General features: G+C 42.3%; 1 protein-coding gene across 1 annotated transcript in view; it reads right to left on the reverse strand.

Moving 5' to 3' along the window:
• fam189a1 (family with sequence similarity 189 member A1) overlaps positions 1 to 25,197 on the reverse strand; it is a gene marked incomplete at both ends in the record, with an annotated part of 109,112 nt that overhangs the window by 26,263 nt on the left and 57,652 nt on the right. Inside the window, one exon of the mRNA XM_080763131.1 lies at positions 2,783 to 2,893. Coding sequence (XP_080619257.1) covers positions 2,783 to 2,893 — 111 coding nt within the window. The remainder of the gene's footprint in view (positions 1 to 2,782; positions 2,894 to 25,197) is intronic.

Consider the following 25,197-nt stretch of genomic DNA (forward strand, 5'->3'; position numbering starts at 1 on the left):
CGCCCCACTAGCAGGCAGATCAACTGTGTGAAACATTTTGACATATATTGTTGTGACACAAGTAGGATAAAACCTGCAACACAAATGGACTATGCCAGAGAAATGGAGACTCCAGATGGAGGGCGATTATGTTTTCCTTAATAATTAGAACATGAGCTCCAGTGGGTGATCATCAGTCTCACAGCAGTTAGTTCTCATATTAATAGCACTGTGCTTGATTCTTCTGTAACTTTTTTTAAAACTGTGAAACGGAGGGGAAAGCTCATGCAGGACGCACAGTCAAATGTAAAGAGAGTAAAAAGAGTGTTGTAACTCTGAGTGTATAAAATGGACCCAGAAGTATAGTGTAGGTATAGGCCTCAGTGAAATCCTCCATGTTAGATTAACTCATAAAGGACCCTTAAAAGTCTATTAGATGAACACTCAGGATGTTGGTTTAAGGGAGGATAGAATTGGTGTAAGATTATGTATTACAGTATTACAGCAGCAATACTAAATGTAAGAATTTAATCATATTTTTCTATTTTTTGGGGAGGATTTCATCCATCCATCCATCCATCTTCAACCGCTTATCCGTAGTCGGGTCGTGGGGGCATCCTAACCAGATGCCCGAACCACCTAAGGTGGCTCCTTTCCAGGTGAAGGAGCAGCGGCTCTACTCAGAGTCTCTCCTACGTGACTGAACTTCTCACCCTATCTCTAAGGGAGATGCCAAAATTTCGGCCGCTTGTATTCGTGACCTTATTCTTTCAGTCATGACCCACACTTCATGACCATAGGTGTAGTAGGAACGAAGATTGCTCGGTAGACAGACAGAGAGCTTTGCCTTCTGGCTCAACTCTCTTTTCGTCACAACAATGCGGTACAGCGACTGCAATACCACCCCTGCTGCTCCGATTCTCCGTCCTCCCCTCACTTGTGAATAAGACCCCGAGATACTTAAACTCCTTCACCTGGGGTAAGTCCTCATTGCCTACTTGGACTGCACAATTTCCTGCTGAGAACCATGGCCTCAGATTTGGAGACAGTAGCTGTGGAATATAATAACTCTAAAAGGCAACACAACTCTAATTTGTAATGTTACTATACATATTGGTGTTAATATTAGATCGATGTTTTAGGTGAAATTAAAAACTAGCTTTGTGTTCACCAATGTCACACCGCTACACTGTCACAGGCGCTAGAATGCCAAGCAGATGGTCAGATTTTACTCTGAAAAGCCCCGTCTTCCATTTCCCCCCAAAACCGGGAGGTATAATGTTCCATTACTACCTCGCGCTAATAAGTCGGATCTCTCTTTAGAAGGGTTAATATTCCAAACGAGCTGCTGCTTGGTTAAGGCAGAAATTAGGACAGAACATCAGTGTTCTATAAGTCAGAAATGAAGACAGAACATCAGCGTTCTGATCAAAACCATGGAGAGCGCCGTATATTGAGAGAGAATAGCAAGTTTTGTCGGCCCGTAAACAAGGAAGTGAATGACTGCGCACATGCGCAAAACAGCTCTGAGCAAGGTGTCAAAAAAATATCTCAGCAATCCCGTTTTATATAATTAAAAAGGACCTAAAGACATGTATACACGTCCGAGGCACCCCGCAGTTTTAATTGAGAGGACATACACGTCATTGGCACGAACTAAATTGGTCCATATTTGGGACACTGGTTGTCAATGTTGGGTCTAGGCTAGGGACCACCAGTGGGGTCCATTTGGTTCCATTTGTATACTCTCAGGGTTAAATTAACACTGAGAATTCCTTCCTTCCTTCATTCGTCCATGAATAAAAATAAATAACTAGGCCAATTATATATAACATTATTTAATTGAATTGCAAGAAATGCATAAAAACCTCATAATTATGTATTAATTGGGGAGTGTTTATTGGATCCCCATATAATAATAATAATAATAATAATAATAATAATAATAATAATAATAATAATAATAATAATAATAATAATAATACATATATATATATATAGTATAGGGATAGTGTCTGAAATTGTCACTACTATAGTCCACTAAGTCTGGATCCCCATATGGGCATTAGGGAGTTGGGAACGACACATGCATTCGGACGCAGTCCAGGCATACTTAATGAACTGGTGGGCGTGTCCACATAAAAACGTCATGTTAACAAATACTGTACACTTTTTTGAAAAAGATCTTCCTCCTTATATAATCATAATTCCTGATGATCATGTTTTAGGGTGGAAAAAAATCACGGCACTCCATCTTTAAACATTTTGTTTTGTCAGACAAGTTGCAATGTGACATAGGTCTGTGTGTGTTTACACATTGCTGCTTCCCTTAATTTTTTTGTTTTTAATTGTTTTTATTTTGACACTTGCTTTGGCCATGTGCATGTTTTCTCATGCCAATAGAGCTCCTTTGAATTGAACTGAATTGGATATAAATTGATAACATGTCTCTCAACACATCAGAGCCTATTGGTAAAGGACACAGGACAGGCGGTATCATAGGGAGAAGGTTAAAGGACACAGGACAGGCGGTATCATAGGTTAGTTCAGAGCCTATTGGTAAAGGACACAGGACAGGTGGTATCATAGGTTAGTTCAGAGCCTATTGGTAAAGGACACAGGACAGGTGGTATCATAGGGAGAAGGTTAAAGGACACAGGACAGGTGGTATCATAGGTTAGTTCAGAGCCTATTGGTAAAGGACACAGGACAGGCGGTATCATAGGTTAGTTCAGAGCCTATTGGTAAAGGACACAGGACAGGTGGTATCATAGGGAGAAGGTTAATGGGGTTCAGGTCTCACCAGCTGGCAGTCTTCTAGGGAGTTGACCAGCTGAGCGTTTTGACAGGACAGGATGGAGCCGGCAAGGTTGAGCATCACACACACTGCTGACAGGAGCATGAAGAATGTGATCTGAAACAACAGAGAGAAGAGCCGGTGAACAGCATTAGTCAGCGTCAAAGGGCAGTGCACGCACATCCAAGTGCCTGGGTGCAAAGCAACAGTTCACATAAAAGACAATGGCCCGCTTTCCCAAAGGACACCTCTTACACCATGGTGTAAGAGGTATGATGTTGCACATGCTCAGTTGCCCTCTAGGCCGCACATGAAGCCTGTGTGCGGCCTAATTGGCTGCATGGCAGCCAATCAAACACTATATGTCCTTTTTTGGGAAACACTGTCAAACACAACAACATACACAACCTAGACTGAAGCACAGCCATACCTGTCCTCATTGCGCACGTAAGGCCTCCTGCATCAATACACAAACCGGTTTCCCTAAAGCCTCTTTAGCCTACACACACCTGTCGACATGTGGCAGTATTAAAACCATTCACTTCATCTCATTTAAATATAAAAACTTTGAAATTAAGGCCTACTTCAGCATCAATTATTTTTAATTGAATTACATTTTTTTTAAGAGTGAAGAGAGCCTACTGTCAGCTGTCCAGCAGTCCAAATATTATTAAATTAAATTTCAGAATGGTAGACCTGAGGCCTACCATACCAGGCCTGATGCCTACCATTGCGTGGCACATCTATGCACAGGATGTCTATGTTCACAGGCTTCATGTGCGGCCTAGAGGGCAACTATGTGCAACACCATACCTCTTACACCATGGTGTAAGAGGTGTCCTTTAGGAAACCAGGCCAATAATGTTTGCACACAGGTGAAATAAGCTCCACTGTTTTATTGCGTTCAAAGTTTCGATCAAGATCATTCTTCTTGATGGATCAGTGGAGCTTATATTATCAACAGCATTAGTCAGGACATCAGAAATGTTATGACTTGTGGGAGATAAATTCAGTAATTACTAACTTCTAGAATTGCAATGTTTGTTAGATTCTTATTATAGATAGAAATCTAGATATTGATATGTAGTTAACTGTCCAATAATGACTGATTGATTTGACCGAATGACCAGAGAGGAAAGCACAGATGCCAATACTGTAGAAATCAATAAGGTGTTTTTTTTAAACCACTGAGGCCTGAAGGCAATCAAACGTTATGGCACAGCATTTCACTAAACTACCCAATAAACCACAGTGGAATTTGCAGGCCGGTATGATGGGCAATATAGAGGAACTGCTAATATTTCTAATACTCACTCACATGCATGCAAGCACCACTCCAATCTATTTCTGGGTCTGCAGGCTGATAGATCTGAGGTAATGCTCACTCTATGCCTGCTGCGATCTGGAATCTTGATTCTCCCGCTGCATGTCCTCTTAGCCAGTCTGTCTGTCTAAGTATTATCTTTATTTCTGAGCTGACAGTCCCAGGGATATCAAAGCTGTTAGCAGAAATAAAGAGAACCTTACAGGCGCCTTATATTACAGCTCAAGTGTAACCGAGAGGACATTAAAGGGTCACTTTTTGAAAAAAATAATATGTTAATGACGTTTAGAAGATTTAGAACACTTCCCTGGGGTCTATACGTGTGTAATATGTGGTTTTAGATATTTTAGCAGTGTCCATGATGTCACAGACACTGGGCCCACTTCCTTCCTGGACTAAATGTTGTCTCAGTAAGACAGCCCTCCCCCTATCCACAAGGAGGAGCAGTGCCCCAAAGCATTATGGGAATTGTAGTATGTCATGGATGGATTTTTTGTTGTAGTGATTAAAAGTTGATCACCTTGCCGATTTCATACTTTTGGCACAACAGTGTCTTAAGAGAACTGTGCCATTAGGAGGAGAACACTGAAAACAAGTCACAGGAGGAATCTTAATTTCAGTCACTGGACTCAAGCATCCTTGTGCAGATGGAGAGGAGGTGGAGGACAGAGAGAGAGAGAGAGAGAGAGAGAGAGAGAGAGAGAGAGAGAGAGAGAGAGAGCGAGAGAGAGAGAGAGAACAGAACAGAACATGGTGGGGAGAAGAAAGAACCGGAGGTGGGATGCTATAAACAGATGGAGTGATAAGTTTAAGTGCTTTGCACGATGCCTGAAAATTGAAAGATTAAGAGGGTGAAAGGTGGACCAAAGGAGAGCGAGGGAAGAGAGAGAGACCAAGAGAGAGAAAGTAAACGTTGAAGACAATAATACAAATAGACTGAAACAGGTGGGGAGAGAGAGAAAGAGAGGGAGAGAAGGGCTTATAGACACAGATACATCCCGTTCGTTATATTAACACCCAACACAATTATTATACTGTAATCGCCTAATCACATTTATTTTAGATAATCACAATTATTCAGAATAATCCTCAGAATTGTTTCCATTCATCTGCATAAATCTGTTTATCTAAAATAAATTATTTTATTAATATAAATTTAGCTATTTTTGCTATTTTAGAAACTTTAGAAAAGTTTAAAATTATTAAATATGGTATTTTATGGCAATAGTATTGAATTTGATATTATGATGATACTGGCCATTGTCAATCATTCTTGGAATATTTAAGTTATTTGTTACATCTGCCCTGTGCACCAAAGTTCAATGTTAAAAAAACACAATTAAAATAAAATGTCATAATTGAGCCATGAGTCACTATTATATTACACATAGCATGTACACATAGCTACTGCACTGTAACTGCAGGTAAATACAAGTTGTAGAGACAAAACGACATGTAGGAGGGTTCTGTTACTGGTGATCCTGTCAACAAAGATGTCTTCTATGTTTTCATGGCGACAGCTGTTAAAAAGGTGCCTCTGACTTTTAAAGAAGTGTTTTGCTTATTAAAATATGCCTACAATCATTATATCAGTGAAAAATCATTAAAAAAAAAAATAATAATAATAGTGGCAGGATGCCTGCATGCTTGCACAAATTATGCAGATAGATTTCTGCTGCCAAGCTGGGTTTGTGTCTACAATATACATTCACCACACCTGAGTGCACTTCAATAATATTATGTAAATAATTCTAGTTCTGCAAATACCACTGAACTCACAATGTAATATATACCTACCCTGAGTGTGTGCATGTGCGTGTGTGTGTGTGTGTGTGTGTGTGTGTGTGTGCGCGCGCGCGCGCACGTGCGTGTGTGCATGTGCGTGTGTTTGTTCATCTCAGGTTACTGCAACAGTATACAGAGTGGAAAATTGACCAGTGTTAAAGTTCATTTGACAGATGTATGAATATTAAGTAGAAAACTGCGCTCACTAGAGCACAAATCCCTGCCAGGAGGCATGACCTAATATTAATAAGGGGAGCTTCTATATCTGCAATTTTTTTAATAGGCAACAAAAAAATCTAACAAAACAATCATCTATCAGGAGACCACAAGGGGAGGTAAATCTCCTGGCAGAGATGAATCCGTTCATAACAGCACTGTGACAGATGTTTCTGTAACTTTTAGCTACTCATTGCAAGGACAGAGTTGTAACAAGCATAATAATGGATGAGATTAATTACTTTATTTGGGTTTGTGTATGTATGTGTGTGTGTGTGTGTGTGTGTGTGTGTGTGTGTGTGTGTGTGTGGGGGGGGGGTCTTATTATCACCAGAGCACATCCAGTCAAATGAAGTGCCCCATCTCAACCCATATAGCTGTTCCACCTGGGGAGACAACAGTCTCATTTAAATGAAAACTGAATACGTATGCAAATCCAACAATAACCACATTATAAAAACACTCCTCTGAAACGGGTTGATGACTACTAAGTATTTGGGTTCATATACATCTTCTTCCCAAAAGGACTTTCAAACTAGGAAGGGTATGGCCTGACCAGCCTGCAATGACAATGACATGCATAAGATCTGGTCATCCCAGCTTAGTAAGATGTCATTTTGTTTTATATTGTCCACTATACCATGATTTAAGAAACATTTTATTTGAAAAAATTCAGGATAAGAACCCAGATCTGTTTTGGATGTCTGAGTGTTTTATGTTAAATTGGTTGTTCAGTAATGAAGTTTTTGTTTTTGGAAAATTCATAGAGAAGGCATGGCAGTTACGTTGGAGAACGATGTATCCATGAGTAACTGTCTATTTGTGTATACTGTATGTATTATTATATATGTACAATTTTGTGAGTGTCTTGTAAGCCCGTGCGGGCTGGGCATATTATTATACTTTAATAAAAACTCTATCTATCTATCATCTATCTTAAAAGAAAAAATATTTAGGATGAACGTTGAGCCGATTCTACTCTATGGCTCCGAGACATGGACACTTTCAAAGAAACTAGAGAATCGGTTGGATGGCACTTACACCTGCCTTCTAATGAGAGCGCAAAATCTGTCTTGGACATACGTACAGTACAGAGACTTTGTGCACAGGTCAGATAGATATTGATGTACATGCTTATCAAATGTATTTTCTTTTTTTCACTAAACACAAATACACGTTATGCAAGTTATGCATATTACAAAGTATACAAAACAGAAAACCAAAAATACAGAGGTGAACAACCTAGTATCGTACATTAAGAAATACAAAAAAAAGAAAGAAAAGATAAATCTAAAACATAAATGGTGTGGAGTTCAGTTACCATATATATACAGTGTGGCTTCTAATTGACATAAATATAGAGTGCCCCCATCTTGACGACCAGAAGATATCTTTGAGAAAATACCTTGATATCGATATTGTGGCGATAATATTGTATTGTGATGATAATATCCAATGTATTTTAAATTAAAAAGAAATTGCAAATCTTCAACATGCAGATTAGCTATTCTTGCTATTTTAGGCACACAACTAGAGGTTCGGGCTACAAAGCAGCCCTCACATCTGATTTTGAATCACACGCCCCTGTGGTCTGCCCATCCACCCATTAGCAATTTTAATATAGGATTGTCAACCACTTATGCCTTGAATGAAATAAGGTCTAAAACAGGAAAAGACAACACGCCATATCACAATATTACGATATAAGTTGAAAAATATATCATTTATGTTGAGGGAGTTCCTGTTGTAAAATCATTCCAACAGAAAACAAAGTAATGTAAAACTTCTTTGGTTTTCAATGACTACTTGGTTCATACGCATTATGCAACACTGTCCATAATCCCATTGTGGATGTCTTTATTATACGCAGTCTTTTACACCAGCGGGGCCTTCAAGCCACTTCAGTGAGCCTTGATTTCTATCTGCTGATTGTCATGAGTGGCTCCACTCTGACATATTCTCATTAGCACGTAGCATCACATAGCACAGTTTAACAGCCCTCCATTAATTACTGCTGGGCTGCCCACAGCATGCCAATGAGGAACAAAGACGCACGCACGCACGCACGCACACACACACACACACACACACACACACACACACACACACACACACACACACACACACACACACACACACACACACACACACACACACACACACACACACACACACACACACACACACACACACACACACACACACACACACACACACACACACACACAAAGCATGCATATGGCGTGGCAGGCAGGCACTTTCACTGCATGTCATCATCACAGTTTAATACTTGTGGAGGACAATACATCACAATACCTGTGCCATCAATTTCCCCGAATCACAGTAGTAGATCACAACGTACAGCCCCTGGCTCAGGTAGAGAATTGTTTCATCGCCAAAATGAAAATCCTTTGGCTCAGGCTTTGGCACGTCCTATCCTTCATCCAGCTATATTATCTCTTTGGGCTGTGTTTAAGCACAGCTTCCCAGAAGTGTGGAAATGTTTTGGATTGGCTACAGTATACCTGTATGTACCACTGATGTCCAGGCTATATGTACCACTGATGTCCAGGCTATATGTACCACTGATGTCCAGGTAGTGAGATAGATTGGTGAGTCTGCGTCAACTCAACCGAGCAAGGTCTGAAAGTGAGGAAGGCACTTGGAGAGCCCTGACCAGTGTATGGATCTCCAACCTCCCCCATCAAATCAAACTCAGCTTCAGAAGTCTCTATAGACGGGTGCTACACCAGAATGTTGCGTGCGGTACTTAACAGCAAGAGTGTATATGTTACCAACAAGATCCTGTATGAGGGAATATGACAGGAGAATGAGACTAGCGGGACACTGCCAAAGACATCAAGAACTGCCAGCCAGCAAACTGGTGCTGTGGGAACCTTAACACATGGGCGTCGATCAAGAGAACATCCCACATTAACATACGTGGATGTACTCAAGAAAGACGCAGGAGCTCAAAGTACCAACGAACTGGCCAGATGTATGGAGAACCGGGATGACTGGAAGCGACGATGGAGGGCTCGTCTGAGGACGACCTAGAGAGAGGTTGAATGTTTACCTGGTATTTCATAGTTCAATGTGCAAATTGTTATTTAGATAGTATGTTGTTTAGACAAATAGACAGATGCTATAGGTTCATGTTTACCTGTTATAAGGGTTTCTTGAGGCACTACACTCAGTACACAGTATGAATCAATCAATCAATCAATCAATCTTCTTCTTCTTTCGTGTAACGTCAGAGGTCCAACTCGGTATCGTGGAGCCACGCCCACATATCTGGTCCCAGGTCGAAGAGGCTGGCTTCCGAGGGTGGTCTGTATAAGGGGCAGGTGTAGATGATATGGTCGGCGGTCTGCTCAGGGTCACCGCACTCGCATGCCGCACTGTCCGCCAATCCCCACTTCTGCATTGATGCATTGAAGCTCCCAAACCCAGTTCTTAAGCGGTTCAGTGTGGTCCATTGTTGGCGAGGTAGGTCATCTCCTCCTATGGCGCCATCTCCTGGTTCCCAGATGTAGCGATGCATGCGGGAGGGCCCGGCTGACTCCCACTCCTGCTTCCACACTGCTGCCAGCCATGCATCTCTGGAGATGTCCTCAGAGGTGGAGTTGAGCATCTCCTGTGCTGCCCTGTTGTAGGGGTGACGAGACCCGAGTCTGCTTGGAGGCGCTGGAGTTGTTGTGGTGCCATGCAGGATGTGCCAATCAATCAATCAATCAATCAATCAATCAATCACATCTTATTGTCACACAGGTACAGGGTAAAAGTAGAGCCATAGCATCGGTAGATACGGTTCATTTGTGGATCAAAGTCAAAGACGTACGATTTTGTCACACACGTTACAGTGAAATTTGTTCTCCGCATTTGACCCATCTCTTGGAGCGGTGAGCCGCAGCCGTGACGCGCTTGGGAATCATTTGATTAGCTCTACTGTACAGGAAGTTTGAGAGTCAGCACACCAATTTATCACAGTACAATGAGGAGACCCAGTCTGAACAGTGCAAGATCAAAACAAACCTGTAGTTCTCCTCCTATACCTCCATATATGATATGATCCCAGGGGACATGGCAAGCTTTAATAATGCAAGTGTCAAAACAATGGCCTACAACTGTGCTTAAGCAATAGAAGAGGTGCTAGTAATAGGATTTGATGAGGTACAGGGGAATGCAACCGAAGAGCAAAGGGAGACTTTATAGAAGCCTGAGTGGGTGCTCTGACTGCAGCACAGATTAGTATTTAGTCTGCAGCAGCACTGCGACAAGAAACAGTTTATTTACAATTATCGCTCAACCGTGCAAGATGGGGGCAACGTTGTTGTGTTTTTCCTCTCGCCCAACAGATCACAAAGCCTCTGATTTGGTTTCCTTCCAATAGATCAGAAACACATTTAACCAAGGAACACTATGAACTTCATGGTCAAACTAAGTTTATTCGTATATTGACTGTTGGCTCCTAAAAGTATTATCCACTTTCAATCGGTGGGGTGTCCCTGTAGTATTTTGGGCATGTCATTATTGTCGTAAAACAAAAAAGATCGCCTAATAGCGGTGTGCACTTGTAGATCGGCTGTTTTGGGTATTTATTGGCTGAGTGTATGAGTGTGTGTGTGTGTGTGTGTGTGTGTGTGTGTGTGTGTGCACGTTCATTATCAATGAACATTTTCTTAGTTGTGAGATCACAGAAATGCATTGTTTAACAAATGATTGGGTTTCAAAGTTTGCAGGATGGCCCGTTTTGAACAAAAAGCCTCAAATCATGAACACAGTGAAATCTTTCACAGACGTTCCTACTAGGCTGAGGAATAATATCCCCCCCTTTTCACATTGGCCTGTTATAGCGCCACCAACAGGTGGATTTTTGCAAATCAAATTGCCATCCAAGGCGTAAGAAGAAATGGCACCCTTTTCACATTGGCTTATTATAGCGCCACCAGGAGGCCACAACCTGACCTACCCTGGTGGAGACCTGTGGCCTCCTCCTGCTGGACAACATTTCATTCTGCCAGGAGGGTTGAATGCAAATCTGTCGAGGGGGGAGGGGTTTACCCAGGCTAGGAGACCTGTGCCCCGAGGGCCACTTTTTCTAGTTATTATTATTTGATCCCACAATTTTTGCAACCCATTTGTTTTCGCCCAGTGTCAATTGTCTAATCCTGGGCGCTACACTCCCTCTGTCAACCTGGGCAGAGCAACGGACTGACTTCATGCTTCCTTCAATGCACGAGGAATCCAAGCCGCTTCTTTTCAACTGACAGGGGAGCGTTTCCCCGGTTGGACGTAGCACGTGGAAGGAACACGTTATTCCAACCAGTTCATTTCCCCTCCAACAGGTGCCCCGGCTGGCCAAGGGGAGGCAGTATAGAGATCAGGCTTATACTGCATGGTTTTTGTGTCTACATGCAAACTCCACACAGAAAGGCCCTTTTGCCAACCCCAGGATGTTAGCTGATGACGCAGAGGAGAGAACACTCCCCCAGCGCCCACAGTGTCACAGTGTCCCCAGCGGGAATCAAACCCAGTACCTATAACCTTCTAGCGTGAGGCGAAAGTGCTACAGACTGCGCCACCGTTCCCCTCAGGCAATGGAATTCTATATATGGATTGGATACGTACTTGTACAAACGATTTCACTCTCCACTGTCGTGATCACCGATCAATTATGCAGGTAACAGCAATCCCTCCATCACTTTCTCACATCGCAACTTTTGCATAAAACATATCCAGCACTGTACTCATCATCGGCAAGGTTAAGAGCTTCACTAAATCACTTCCACGCCAAACCTTTATTAATATTTTGTTTTAAATCCTCTGTTAAGTTACTCTCTCACTGTAGCTGCCTTTGCATCCACTGTGTGGTTGTTTGGAAGTGGAAGGACCCCTTCCACTTCACTTTAAAATACTACAAAAGCATGCACAGCGATATTTCGTTAAATCTATAATAGGTCTAGCATTATTTCACCCGCCGTTTATCCAATATGAATTAATAATTAGATTTGATTGACCCAAATCCACTTAAACCACAATCCACACATCTCTCTCTCTCTCTATCTCTCTCTCTCTCTATATATATATAATTATATATATATATATATATTAATATACTGTATACACACATATACATACTGTATATATACACATGTATGTGTACACACGCACGCACGCACTCACGCGCTCACGATTTATTTGTGTTAAGTTGAGTTGTGTAGAGTTACTATTCACAACCAAATATAACAAAAACACACATAGTCTAGGCCAGGAGTAAACTCTAATCAGGAAAAGAAAACATGGCTGATTATGCCCTCCGTCACTCATTGTGTGGCTGTTATTGACTTGATAAACAGAGGAGGGGAAGGGTTAACTGGTTAAGGATGGATTTATAACCATGAGGCTGACCAGGGGAGCCCTCGGCTACAGCAGCTGGTTCACATTTCACACGGAGCAGGTGGTCTCAGAGGGAGTTGAACCCCAGCATGTCTACCGTATTCTAGGGGGAACCTTCGCCAAAAATAGCAGATGTACAAGCTCACGTGCCGTGTTGCCAGTTCTGGCAAAGAGATGTGTTGACCAACGTGTACAAGTACAGTTCAGTAGTTCAGTACTCACAAGAGTCCTAGCGAACTCATTGCCCAAAATGTTATCAAAAAGAGATCAATTGGGGAAAAAAAGTATATTTTACTAAACCTGGCCTCCGTATTTTGGGCATGTCAAGATTGGCGAAGATTTTCACAAATCTTTAAAAAAAAAGTTTCTAAAATGTCCCAAAACTGTCGGTACAACGTTATAACGTTATTATAAAAAAAGGTCAAATAATGACCGATATATCTGCATGTCATCCCACGGTGCTCGGTGTGCCAGAGTATGTGTGTGTGTGAGAGAGAGAGAATGTCTGTGTATATACATATGCATGTGCACGTGCACCATCTCTATAGGATTTAGCATTAGTACGTGAGGTGCGTGCGACCCTGACTGAGACCAGGTCTGGTCCAAACAAATAGAGGAGGTGTTGATTCTAAATCTCAGCGGCAGAACCCCAGGGGGACACCACGCTAAACCACACATAATGACTTCCACAGACCCCTCACCCTACCGGGGGAACAGCTTTATTACACGAGAGCATATCACTTTTAGCCTCATTGGTGCAGTGAGCTGTATTCCGTGAACCGTGGGTTCATAAATCAACCGCAGGACACAAGCGCTGATATAGTAAACTCAGGGGCTTACCGATGGCTATAAGAACATGATGGAGGTGAACTGAACTTCGAAGGTTGTAAAACATATAGCCTTCAGAATAGAGGTGTAGTCCAATACAGACAAACACCTGTACTGCAGTAGTGGTATGAAGCCCATACAAGCTACTAGTAAGCTGCAGTATACTTTTATTTAGCTGTATTCTGACTGGCAAGTCTGGCATATGGCATTAGAATTAAAGTAGGGAAAGAAGCTACAAGGGGTTTCGAACGCCGAAGCTTCCTGCTAGCTATTATCCTTCTCTGTCTGAAGTAAGCCCAGCATCACACAGTTAAAAACTCCATATGTTGTTGTGCAGAGTCCCGATCAGGGCTCTATAGTGTCTTTTCTGCGATGTGTAAGCTTGCAGATCTGCTATTTCTTGCAAAGCTTTTCCCCAGAATACGGATGCTAGGATTTAAATGGTTAAATACTGAGCATGAATGACAGTTTAAAACCGAAGTGCAAAGTGACCATTTCCGCAGGGGGAGTGAACACGGCCTTTGAGCCCTGGCGCACGGCCGTGGTGACAGCTTCGCTGCAGGACGTGATGAAACGGCCACTGGTGTGGGGAATGTGCAAGGTACAATCCAACACCTTTTATCAACACATTGTGCACCATGCCAGACCTGTGGCCCACAGTGGCAATAAGCCAGGAACACGCTCCTCCTGGTGCACTGCATGGCCACCTAAATCACTGTCGCACACACCCACAACCACAACTGAGGAATATCAGACCAACACTCTCACCGTCAGTCGACAGTCGGTCAGTCGGACGGACGGACAGGCGGGAAATCAAGTTACATTGTGGCTAATCAGTCAAAGGTTTCTAGTAAAGCAGGTAGAGAAGTTCATCCTTGAGCCAGTGTTCACATGTATTGATTAAAGCAGTCCACAGATAGGACCCCAGAGGTCAGTGCCTGATTAACTTCCACTTTTCTCCCTCAACATTTTAATCAGTCTTCTCTCTCTAACTCCCTGGACTTCCTGTGGAGGTGGGCTGCTCTAATGAGACAACCAATCAGCTGCTCCCAGCAGGTGTGCTCTGCTAACCTCAGTGAGTCCATGGAAACATCTGCATATGTATGTACCGGTATATGTGCAGCATTACATACTGTTGCTGTCGGGTGCAAACCATGTCCAAAAATAAAATCTAAATCGTGAAAACGGAATATCTACAAGGCCACAACGCACGCGTTGTGAGCTTGTAGATCAGCTATTTTCACTACTTGTATGCAATACTCTTATATGATGAAGCAGGGCATCAATTTATGAAAAAACATAAAAAGTTGACATGAAAATACGATGTTTCTGTCAGACAGTAGGTAGCAACTTAGCAACTAGCAGATCTACAAGATCACAATACCTCAGGATGTGATATGTTGTGAGCTTGTAGCAAGTGGTTAATAATATGTGCTTAACCACTTGAACCCCCAGAACAGTAACATTAGCCAAAAACAGCAGATCTACAGCAGGGGAAAAAAAGTACAGTGCAGTATTGAGGGTTTAGTGATTGTTACAGTAAGCAGTTCATCAGCTGTCAGTCACAATGACCGTAGTACATACGTCAGCTCTACAAGCTCCCAAGTTCACACAATGCATTGCGGTATGATGCGGTGTACGTTTGTAGATCTGCTAGTGGTTACCCTGTTGAGTGCTAAAGTCTTCAGTGTTTTTCAGGCCAAGGGCCCCTTAGCTGAAAGAGAGATCAAGCAGGGATCTCCCTGCTATACTGAATAAACCTTTTCATAGATTTCATAGATAGCATCATAGACATGTTTGACAGCACTGTCATCATTGGTCATGTTAATGTTAATTTCAGACTTTTAACCGTGTTTAATTAAACACTCAATAATTATAAACCTTTGAACTTTGGCTCTGTGCTTGGTCTGCACTTTTCCCCTCTCCCTTGCCAAAGTAACAATGTAATGTAAAAACCACACTCGTGTAAAGTGAGGGGCGCTCTTATCATCATACATCATCATAAATTAGCCAATCAAATCATCACATTCCGTGCTACGGACACACACAAAGCTGTGCATAAACAATAACTCTGAAACTCTGAGGAACTTCTAGGGGTCCCAGACCTCCTGTTGAAGACCCATGGCTTAAGACAGTGGTTAGTAACTGCATTAGCTGTCATACATAATATCTGCACAGCACTCTCTGAAATGTACCTGCTGTATAGCTACAGTGGCCTGGATCACGGCTATGACCCTGTGCATCAGATAAGCATGTCATTCTAATTCCTACTCTAATTAATATGGAGCCACAGCTTCCTGCTGCATAGGACTCTAGGGGAGGACATCATTCATCATGCATTATCTCACAGCCCAACGAACAGCTTCTGTTCTGTTGTGCTCTGCAATGCAACTACTGTAGCTAACTCTCTCTCTCTCTCTCTCTCTCTCTCTCTCTCTCTCTCTCTCTCTCTCTCTCTCTCTCTCTGTCCTTCCCCTCTATCTGCCCCGCTGGCTTTCACTTCCTTTTCTTTCATACATTTGATTGTCAGTGTCAGTGAAAGAGAAAGAAGGACAATCTCCTGCACTGACTGAGGACCAAGAGAAAAAGATGAGGCGAAATCCTGTAGAGTTAGGAGTTTTTACGGGTCCTTACTTTCTAGTAGGGGATTTTAGGAATAGGATCGGGGCTTAGGTTTAAAATTACTGTAAGGTTCAGTCAAGGAAGATCTCTCCACCAGAAATAGGGCATTCATAGGAAAAGAATGTAGGCAAATCAGTCCTCTCGCTCCTGTACAAGTACATACTAAGTTCAAGTGTATGTGTGTGCAGAACAAGGACGAGTCAGAAAATGTAGCGCAAGATGGAATGAGATGGAGACCGTGTGAGATTCATAACACCTTCCAAATAGCCTCAGGGGAGACGTCCTTGAGATGCTGAGTGCACCAGCAGACTAGATCATTCCTTTGTTCTTTTTTTATAGTAGCTTCTGTTCCCTGCACATCTCCGGGCCTGTCTGTATCACCACATTGTTATGCTAGAACGCAGCACAGGTCTGTGTATCTCAGCCTGTCTCAGTACTATGGAACAACTCTTCTTGGTGGGGTTTCCCATCCCCCAAATGACATGAGTAAAATGGCAGTCGTGTGATATTATCATGTCTGTTGTGCCTTTTAATTACTGCATCTACTTCCTCTTCCCATGCGTCAGGGACAATTTCAGCTATCCGTGCTCCACCATTCAGTTAACATTTGTTTCGGACTAAGCTTCTTGCACATACTGAAAACAAGTGGTATGATGAATACCATTCAAGTATGGGCGGGGCAGGAGGTCAGTCAATTAGCTTGAGATGTGTGGTGTGGTGAAACGGGCAGAGTGATAGCATACATCAGGGGCAGACTGAAATGTAATGACAGCCTCAATATTTATCCAGATTGATAAAAAATAGTAAAGTACATCCTGCCAAATGCATCAACCAGCTGACCAGTCAGTCTATCAACGTTATAGGGGTGGTGCAGTCTGTAGCGCTGCCACCTAACAGCTAGAAGGTACCGTGTTCGATTACCGCCGGGGACGCTGTGGTCATGTTCTCTTCATCAGCGAGGTTGGCGAAAGAGCCTTTCTATGTGGAGTTTGCATGTTCTCCCTGAAACATTGGCAAAGCTCCCCAAACAGACTGCCAAGAGCAGACGATATAAAATTATCGTATAGTCTAGCAGGAGAAATAAGTTCCGATGTAACCACATGCAATTTTTTGTAAGCAGTTTTTAGGACCCTGAAGTGTCTAGGTTAGAATTTTTGCCACGGTAAACTAATGGCCCATGGTTAGCATTGATCTTGAATATGTAAAATCAGGTTTATGTAAATATATGTAAATGGTTAATTTGTCTCTGTATTCATGCGTTATGAAAATCTGTGCTTTCACCCCTCAGGTGAACATCAGTTCACGCTTCCAAACAAACCCCACAGGCCATTAGTTGACCTTGGCAACATGAAAAAGTTGTATCTAGACACAAAAGTGGAAGGTGTGGATATCAGGAACCAGCCCAGCTCCTAATCCAGACAACAGTCTTGTCAAAACTTGACTATTGTAACTCCCTCCTTACTGGCCTACCAGCATGTGCACTTAAGCCTCTCCAGCTGATCCAAAATGCTGCAGCTCGCTTGGTCTTCAACCAGCCAAAATTCTCACATGTCTCCCCCCTGCTCCGCTCCCTCCACTGGCTCCCGGTCGCTGCCCGCACAGAATACAAAACCCTGATGCTGGCATTCAAAGCAACCAAAGGTATGGCTCCCCCATATCTTGCAAGTATGATCGAACCCTACAAACCCTCCCGCTCACTCAGATCAGCCAACGCAGGGAAGCTGGAAGTACCCTCACTAAAAACGCCGGGACAACGCTCCACACGTCCCAAACTCTTCTCCCTTCTGGCTCCAAAACTGTGGAATGCACTTCCCATTGCAGTCAGAACTGCAGCATCACTCCCAATCTTCCGCCGCAGTCTGAAAACCCACCTTTTCAGACTCCATCATGGCCCATAGCACTTACCCCACCCCCTTAGATAGCAATTCTAGTAGTCATAGCACGTCATAGTACATATGTATATCATAGTAGTATAGATGTATAGCTTATATGTATAGTTTCATTATAGATATTCCACTGTTACTTTCTTAGCTACGCATGTTTCATGATAAATGTCTTTATGTGATGTATTCCCATGCTTTTGTTCTTGCTTAATGTAAGTCGCTCTGGATTAAGAGCGTCTGCTAAATGCCTAAATTGTAAATTGTAAAAATGAAAGAATGTGCAGTGTTTCGAAAGCAGACATGCAGTAATCCTGGTCGCTGTGGGCGCCCACTGCCTTCCCCTGACCTGGTGGAGTAGAGAGGAAACCCAGGTAAAAGGGTAGTATACTTTACTTTAGTAAACCCCACGGGCCATTAGTTGACCTTGGCAACATGAAAAAGCTGTATCTAGACACAAAAGCGGAAGGTGTGGATCTAAAAATGAAAGAATGTGCAGTGTTTCGAAAGCAGACTGAGCATAGAGGCATAGAGGAGAGGGGAGATAGATGGAGTTTACTATACTTAGTTTGCCAACTTCTTCATTTATTGGTCCAAAACAAGTGACATTGATGAGTGATGCTCCTCTCCAAAAGTTGAACTATTTTATACTAGCCAAGGCCCTCTGTGAAAAACACTATCCACCAACAGCGCTCCTCTGTGAAAAACACTATCCACCAACAGCACTCCTCTGTGAAAAACACTAGCCACCAACAGCACTCCTCTGTGAAAAACACTATCCACCAACAGCGCTGTACTGTAACTTGAGGCCTGCATGGGCCGATACTGGGAAGAGGAGCACTCCTACAGTACTTTCTGCCTGTATCATAGACAGGGTTCGGTTTTGCTTGTTTTCATTTCTGTGCTAAAAGAGCTTGTTTGCTACTCAATGAGAGTGAATGGAATCGCTCATGCACAGCACAGAAGCAACAGACACTGTTTATAAACCATATTTAGACTCATATCATGCCCAGAGGAAAAAGAAAAAGAAAAAAAAGAACAGAATGGCAGAATGGCCATACTGTAATGCTTTCCCAGAGACATGTTGGGATGCTTGGCTCCATCTGAAGCAGTTCAACATTAGAGATGGGACAATAATAGCCTGGCCCAGCCTGTGTGGTTTCTGGTCTAGAGGGGCGGGGCCAGCCTGTGTGGTTTCTGGTCTAGAGGGGCGGGTGGCTATTGGTTCACCGATCTGAGGCAATACAAACATTTGTTTAACAAAGTTGGAATTTAGGAGTTTAGATAATCGTGATAATATCGTGAATCACTACTATTTTGGCCACAATAATCCTGACATGAAATGTTCATTATGGTCCCATCCCTATTCAACATGAAGTGTATAGTATCTTTGTTCTTTTACCATACTCCTCTACTTAAGAGCAGCATGTCTCTCCTCTTGCCTGGAACACCAAAAAACACACACGGGCGCACACACACACACACACACACACACACACACACACACACACACACACACACACACAGACACACACACAGACACAGACACAGACACACAGACACACACACACACACACACACACACACACACACACACACACACACACACACACACACACACACACACACACACACACACACACACACACACACACACACACACACACACACACACACACACACCATATTGCATGCCCCCCGCCTGTGCTCTCTCTCTCTCAGTCTGACGCACGCACGCACGCACGCACGCACGCACGCACGCACGCACGCACGCACGCACGCACGCACACACACACACACTACACACACAGGCTCTCTGTGTGCCGCCTTAGCGGCTCCTGACAGGTGGTCCAGCGGGGCCCATCCCTGCCAGCAGCAGGCTACATCTCCTACTAAAGTCTCTCCATCTGGGTCAAGTCACACAATAACAGGCCTCTGAGGAGTGTGGAAGAGAGAGAACACACACACACACAAATGCAAGTGAGCATGTGTATAGAGTGCACGAGTGTATAGTTGTACCAACGAGTGTTATAAATACCTGGATCCCTACTACGTATGTATGTCATAACGGTCTCCTCACAGCTTCCTAATTTTAAAGGATGGCAAGGCTTTAAAGCATTTTAATACACAAGTGAATCCCCTGAAATGTTGTTAACTGTAGTCCCTTTGTTACGCTTCATATTCTGACTGCCACTCACAGTCAGTTTGAATTCATAGAGCTATACTAATGCACCATAAAATACAGTAGTGAATTGTAAGGACTCTGGATAGTGACTATGGACCAAAAAAGTAGAAAAGAAAACAGAAGCCCCACGTATAGAATCTGTCTGTCTGTCTGTCTGTCTGTCTGAAGTTATTGCTTCCTAGAGTTTTTCCTGCACCTTACTGCTTACCCCTAAACGTCGTAGCCATTGTTGATAAAATAGATCAACTAGCCGATCTACATTGACAAATAGTGGGAACACCACTTGTCCTGTAATGTCATTCCTGTCAAATGTCATGTTTTTATGTTATGTGTGGACCCCAGGAAGATTAGCTGATCCTAATAAAACTCTAAAACTCTAAACATTCTAAAGCAAACTGAATGCAGCCTAATGCGGACCATAAATAAGACAGGGGCAGCATGCTACACTGTACAAGTGTTTACAGTTTCTGCATGTCACATAAATATGTCCTCGGTCAGTCAGGCATCTATATATCTTCATGTGACTCCTCTGGGCACTGGGGTTAGCAATATGAGTTTAGTGGCAGATTTTTGCCCATGTTTCTAGAAGTTGCCAACCAACCAAATGCTGCTCCAGGGTGCTTATGGCAGCATTCTAGGAGCTTTTAGTGGATGGCAATTAGATCAATCCTGAGCAGCAGCACTGCTTAAAATGCAATATGGTTTGTTTACCATGCCCCCTGGACCAAATAAATACATATGAATATGCCATCATTGTTTATTGTAATGTTCCTGTATACTTCCTGCTGACTGCAGCAAATGATGTACAAGACAAAAATGATCAATAAATCATCAATTGATCAATCCATGTGCAGTACGGTCAAATTCTATGTCACAGTGACAGTGGTACAGACAAGGAATGGAATAAACTAATTCTATGTCACAGTGACAGTGGTACAGTCAAGGAATGGAATAAACTCAAATTCTATGTCACAGTGACAGTGGTACAGTCAAGGAATGGAATAAACTCAAAAGCTACTCCTCTATTGTTTCATTGATACTCTGCCGTACAGAGGAGATGACAGTATTTACAGCCATGTAAAACAAGAGAACAAAGTATCACACTCTGTAACTCTCAAATTAATCTGAGCAAACTGTGGGCATGTATTCATTTCTCTATTAAGAGAAATGTCACAGTAATTGTTCAGGGGCGGCAGCTGGCCTAGCGGTCCAGGTGCATACCACATATATAGGTGCATGCCTGACAGCGTGTCCCAATCCCGACAACCTTTGCTGCATGTCATTCCCTGTCTCTCTCTCCCTGTTTCCTGTCTCTCTCTACTATATCCTAATAAAGGCAGAAAAGCCCAAAAATATCTTAAAAATAAATAAATAAATATTGTTCAACATTAAGAATCTGGGTGTAATTGTTGATTCTAAGAAACATGCATCAACTGCCTCTAGCCGCTGCTAAGCTTTGGTATGCACTCAATATTTTCACACTTTTCACTCTTTTAAAACGACAAAAATATACATCAAGGGGCTAGGTTTCCGAGGCTAATCATTATTGACTTGAGCCATCACCAACTTGGACTTACAGGCATAGAAGAGTGGGTGAAATTATCTTTCGTACAAGCTCCCATGATTAGCAGTTTTCAAGAAATGGAAAGGGGTTCAGAATAGGAATATTGAGTAGAGTACAAATATATATGCAAGGTTCACAGTTATACTGTAAAAGAAATGGCCATGATTCAACCATCCATCAAGGTATATTTATTGACCTTGAACAGTTTTCTTTGTTTTGCAGATCTACAAAACAAAACATGATCTTGCACCGTGCATCACCATTTAAACAATGTTAATTTAGGAAAACTGCTTTTGGAAAATCAGCATTTTCAGTCAAAGCAGCAACAACAAATATAACTAATTCCTATTCACACCACAGAGTGTTTTTAGTATTAAAACAATACTTGAATAATGTGTTGAGAAAGACCAACTACCGAAAGGAACCAAATGTTATGTTGTCTAAAATGAAGTGTACAGTAATGCATGTTTTATCTTTATAAACATTAATTTTGTTGTTTTAATTTGTATCGTTTTTACTTTAATTTATATTATTTAAAAGTTCAATAGAAGAGTCCCAAGGATTAAACCTTGGAGAACTCAACATGTCATAGTCATAGTCCCTGTGTTGAAGAAGATTTAAACTATTCAAGGACTGTGCCAGAAAATCAAACTGAGTTCTCCAGACTGTCCAGCAATATTATGTGTAAGGTGACACATACAGTACTAAGAAAGCCAGTGTTGCTGATAATGTAATTGCAGTATTAGATTCCAGCAGCTGATGTGTCCAGTGCAGTATGTTCATATCTGTCGGTGTCTAATTCTGGCAATCTCTAACACCCTTAAGATTGAATGTTCATTTGGGATATAACAGGACCCTGGGGCTGGCTGGGTCTCCCCAGTATTGATGGATTTATCCATAGACCAACACATGGGCTTATACACGTGCGCACGTGCATACCTTGCACGCACGACCACACGCACATGCTCTCTCTCTCTCTCTTTCCAAACATCCCCTTCAATCAATACAACAGACAAGCCGCCACTCTCCAATCTTCATCCCTCCATTTACCACATCATAATAATAGAGGGGAGAAATCCCAGGATAGCCATCGTTTTCCTCACAATATTACTTCATCTGCTAGCTTTCTTCTCATCTGTGATTCTCATCTAAAAAGACAACTCAAGGCAGCCCCTCTCCCTAACACAATGGTTCTTAAAGTGGGATCCGGAGACCCCCATTGGGTTTCCACTGAAAAAGCTTGTAGATCTACTTTAAAAGACCTTTTAAGCGTCGTACGAAGCCAACTCTTGTCGTGACAAATCATGACAACAAACAATTTTTCGGGCCAAACAAAGAATTAGAAAGTAGAAAAAAACGGCAGGTTACAACACTTTTTTGTTGTGTTTCTTCTTTGTAATTATTTGTTTGGTCCAAAATATTGTGTGTTGTCATGATTTGTCACGACAAGAGTTGGCTTCGTACGACGCTTAAAAGGTCTTTAAAATAAGTTTTGAAATGCTTATGGGAAAAATGCATTCGGATTCATTTCCTGGTCTACTCGTTGTTCTGAAAGGGGGAGGGACTGCGACGCTCTATTGGGTGAATTGTGTGCAATCCAATCATTGTTGCGGGTACCGCACAGCAGGGGCAGTACTCACACTGCGGTATCGGTGCATTCAGCTGGGAGACGAGGCTGACTTTAATCTGCAAACCACAATTACTGCTAGTTCCTGACGAGAGACCACAGCACACTGGCTGTTCAGTCAACTATGCAATATGAACTGACTGGTGACCCCTGCATGTAATGCCTCCATTTGCCCACAATCCCTGCAACGTCACACGCAGTTTCTACTGTGGTGTGCAGAACACTGGCACAATGTGAGGAAGGGAGCGTATTTGTGTTGTTAACTGTAAGTGACACTGTGGTAGTGAATATATTGCTATTGAAAGCAGTCAAGTGTGGAGGTGGAATACATCATTGTTTGAGTATTTCTCACGCACGCACGCACGCACGCACGCACACGCACACACACACACACGCACACACACACACACACACACACACACACACACACACACACACACACACACACACACACACACAGGATCCTAACTGTACATTTAACTGTACCATCTTTTAAAAGCAGGCTTTAGACCACACCACTGTTTCCCAAGCAGTATTATATATATATATATATATATATATATATATATATATATATATATATATATATATATATATATTTTTTTCCTTTTTGATCATTTTACTTTTTTTTAAGGGTAGGTACCCTCACAAAAAACATGCAGTAATCCTGGTCTCTAAACTGCCTCCCCCTGGCCAGCCGGGGCGCCTGATGTTGGGGAAGGAACTGGTTGGAATAACGTGTTCCTTCCATGTGCTACGTCCAACCAGGGAAACTCCCCCCTGTCAGGTGTATAGGAGTACCTTGGACACTCATGCATGAAGGAAGCATGAGTTCAAGTCTGTTGCTCTCCCCAGGTTGGCGGAGGGTGTGTAGAGCCCAGGATCACGTTAGATAATTGACACAAGGGTAAAAAATAGGTTACAAAATCGTGGGATAAAATTTATAAAAAAAACAAACAAACAAATCTAAGAAATTCCATAAATAAATATATATATCCAGCACTATGTGTTTCAAGTTTCAATTCAATGGTCCAATGTGTGGCCCTTCATTCACTATCAAGTATGGCCACCCCTGCTTTTAGACCACCATATTGTCCCATACAGTATACTTAACAATTTACAGTATAGTTCAGGCATTTACCAGACACTTCTATTCAGAGCAAATAAGCAAAGTATAATCACATACTAGAATGCAGAGGGAGACTGCCTCCGTAAACTATCCCATGCAGGTAAACCAAGAGCATTTGTTTAAACAATATAGGCTACTATCGAGAAAACATGATCTGTACATTGGAACTGTAGGATACCAAGTAAAGGTTTGTGTGATGCCGTAGTAGTATGGTCAAGTAGTAGGGCATTGATTTACAAAAAGTAACAAATGGAGAGAAGAGGTTTCTGTCCGACAGCAACGATATTCTTTGGGGATGACCAAACTGATGATAACTGAACTGATGACTCACAGGTGTGAGAAACTGTAAAAAGCACCAGCAGCATATTACAGCAGTGAATGGTGCCTAAGCCTTAGGCACCATGACGTAACTCCCTTATCCCTTAGGCTGTAAGGGATGACTGACTATAGAATAGTGTTCATACTGTACATGTATGTACAGCACGTCCCACTCATTTTTGCGTCCAAGTAGTTCACGTATATGTATATGGTAGTGCCTTTCATGTGGCCTTAAGGTGTGACTTATTTTATTGTTATGATGGATAATGGAAAATGTCTGTACTTGCTTGCTTGTCAGGAAGCCAAGAAGGACACTGTGCAATGACCATGTATACGTATATTATACTAACACAGCATGTATGTATATTATACTAACACAGCATGTATGTATATTATACTAACACAGCATGTATGTATATTATACTAACACAGCTAATTTAAACACAGAAGCACACTAATTGTCCCCCATGTACACTGCCTTATGCGCCATGTCAGCACCACCCCATCAAATACAGCACAGATATGAACAAAGACAGCGAGAAAA

This window comes from Protomyctophum bolini, assembly GCF_963924005.1.
Source record: "Protomyctophum bolini genome assembly, chromosome: 1".
In the NCBI taxonomy this organism is placed as follows: Eukaryota; Metazoa; Chordata; class Actinopteri; order Myctophiformes; family Myctophidae; genus Protomyctophum; species Protomyctophum bolini.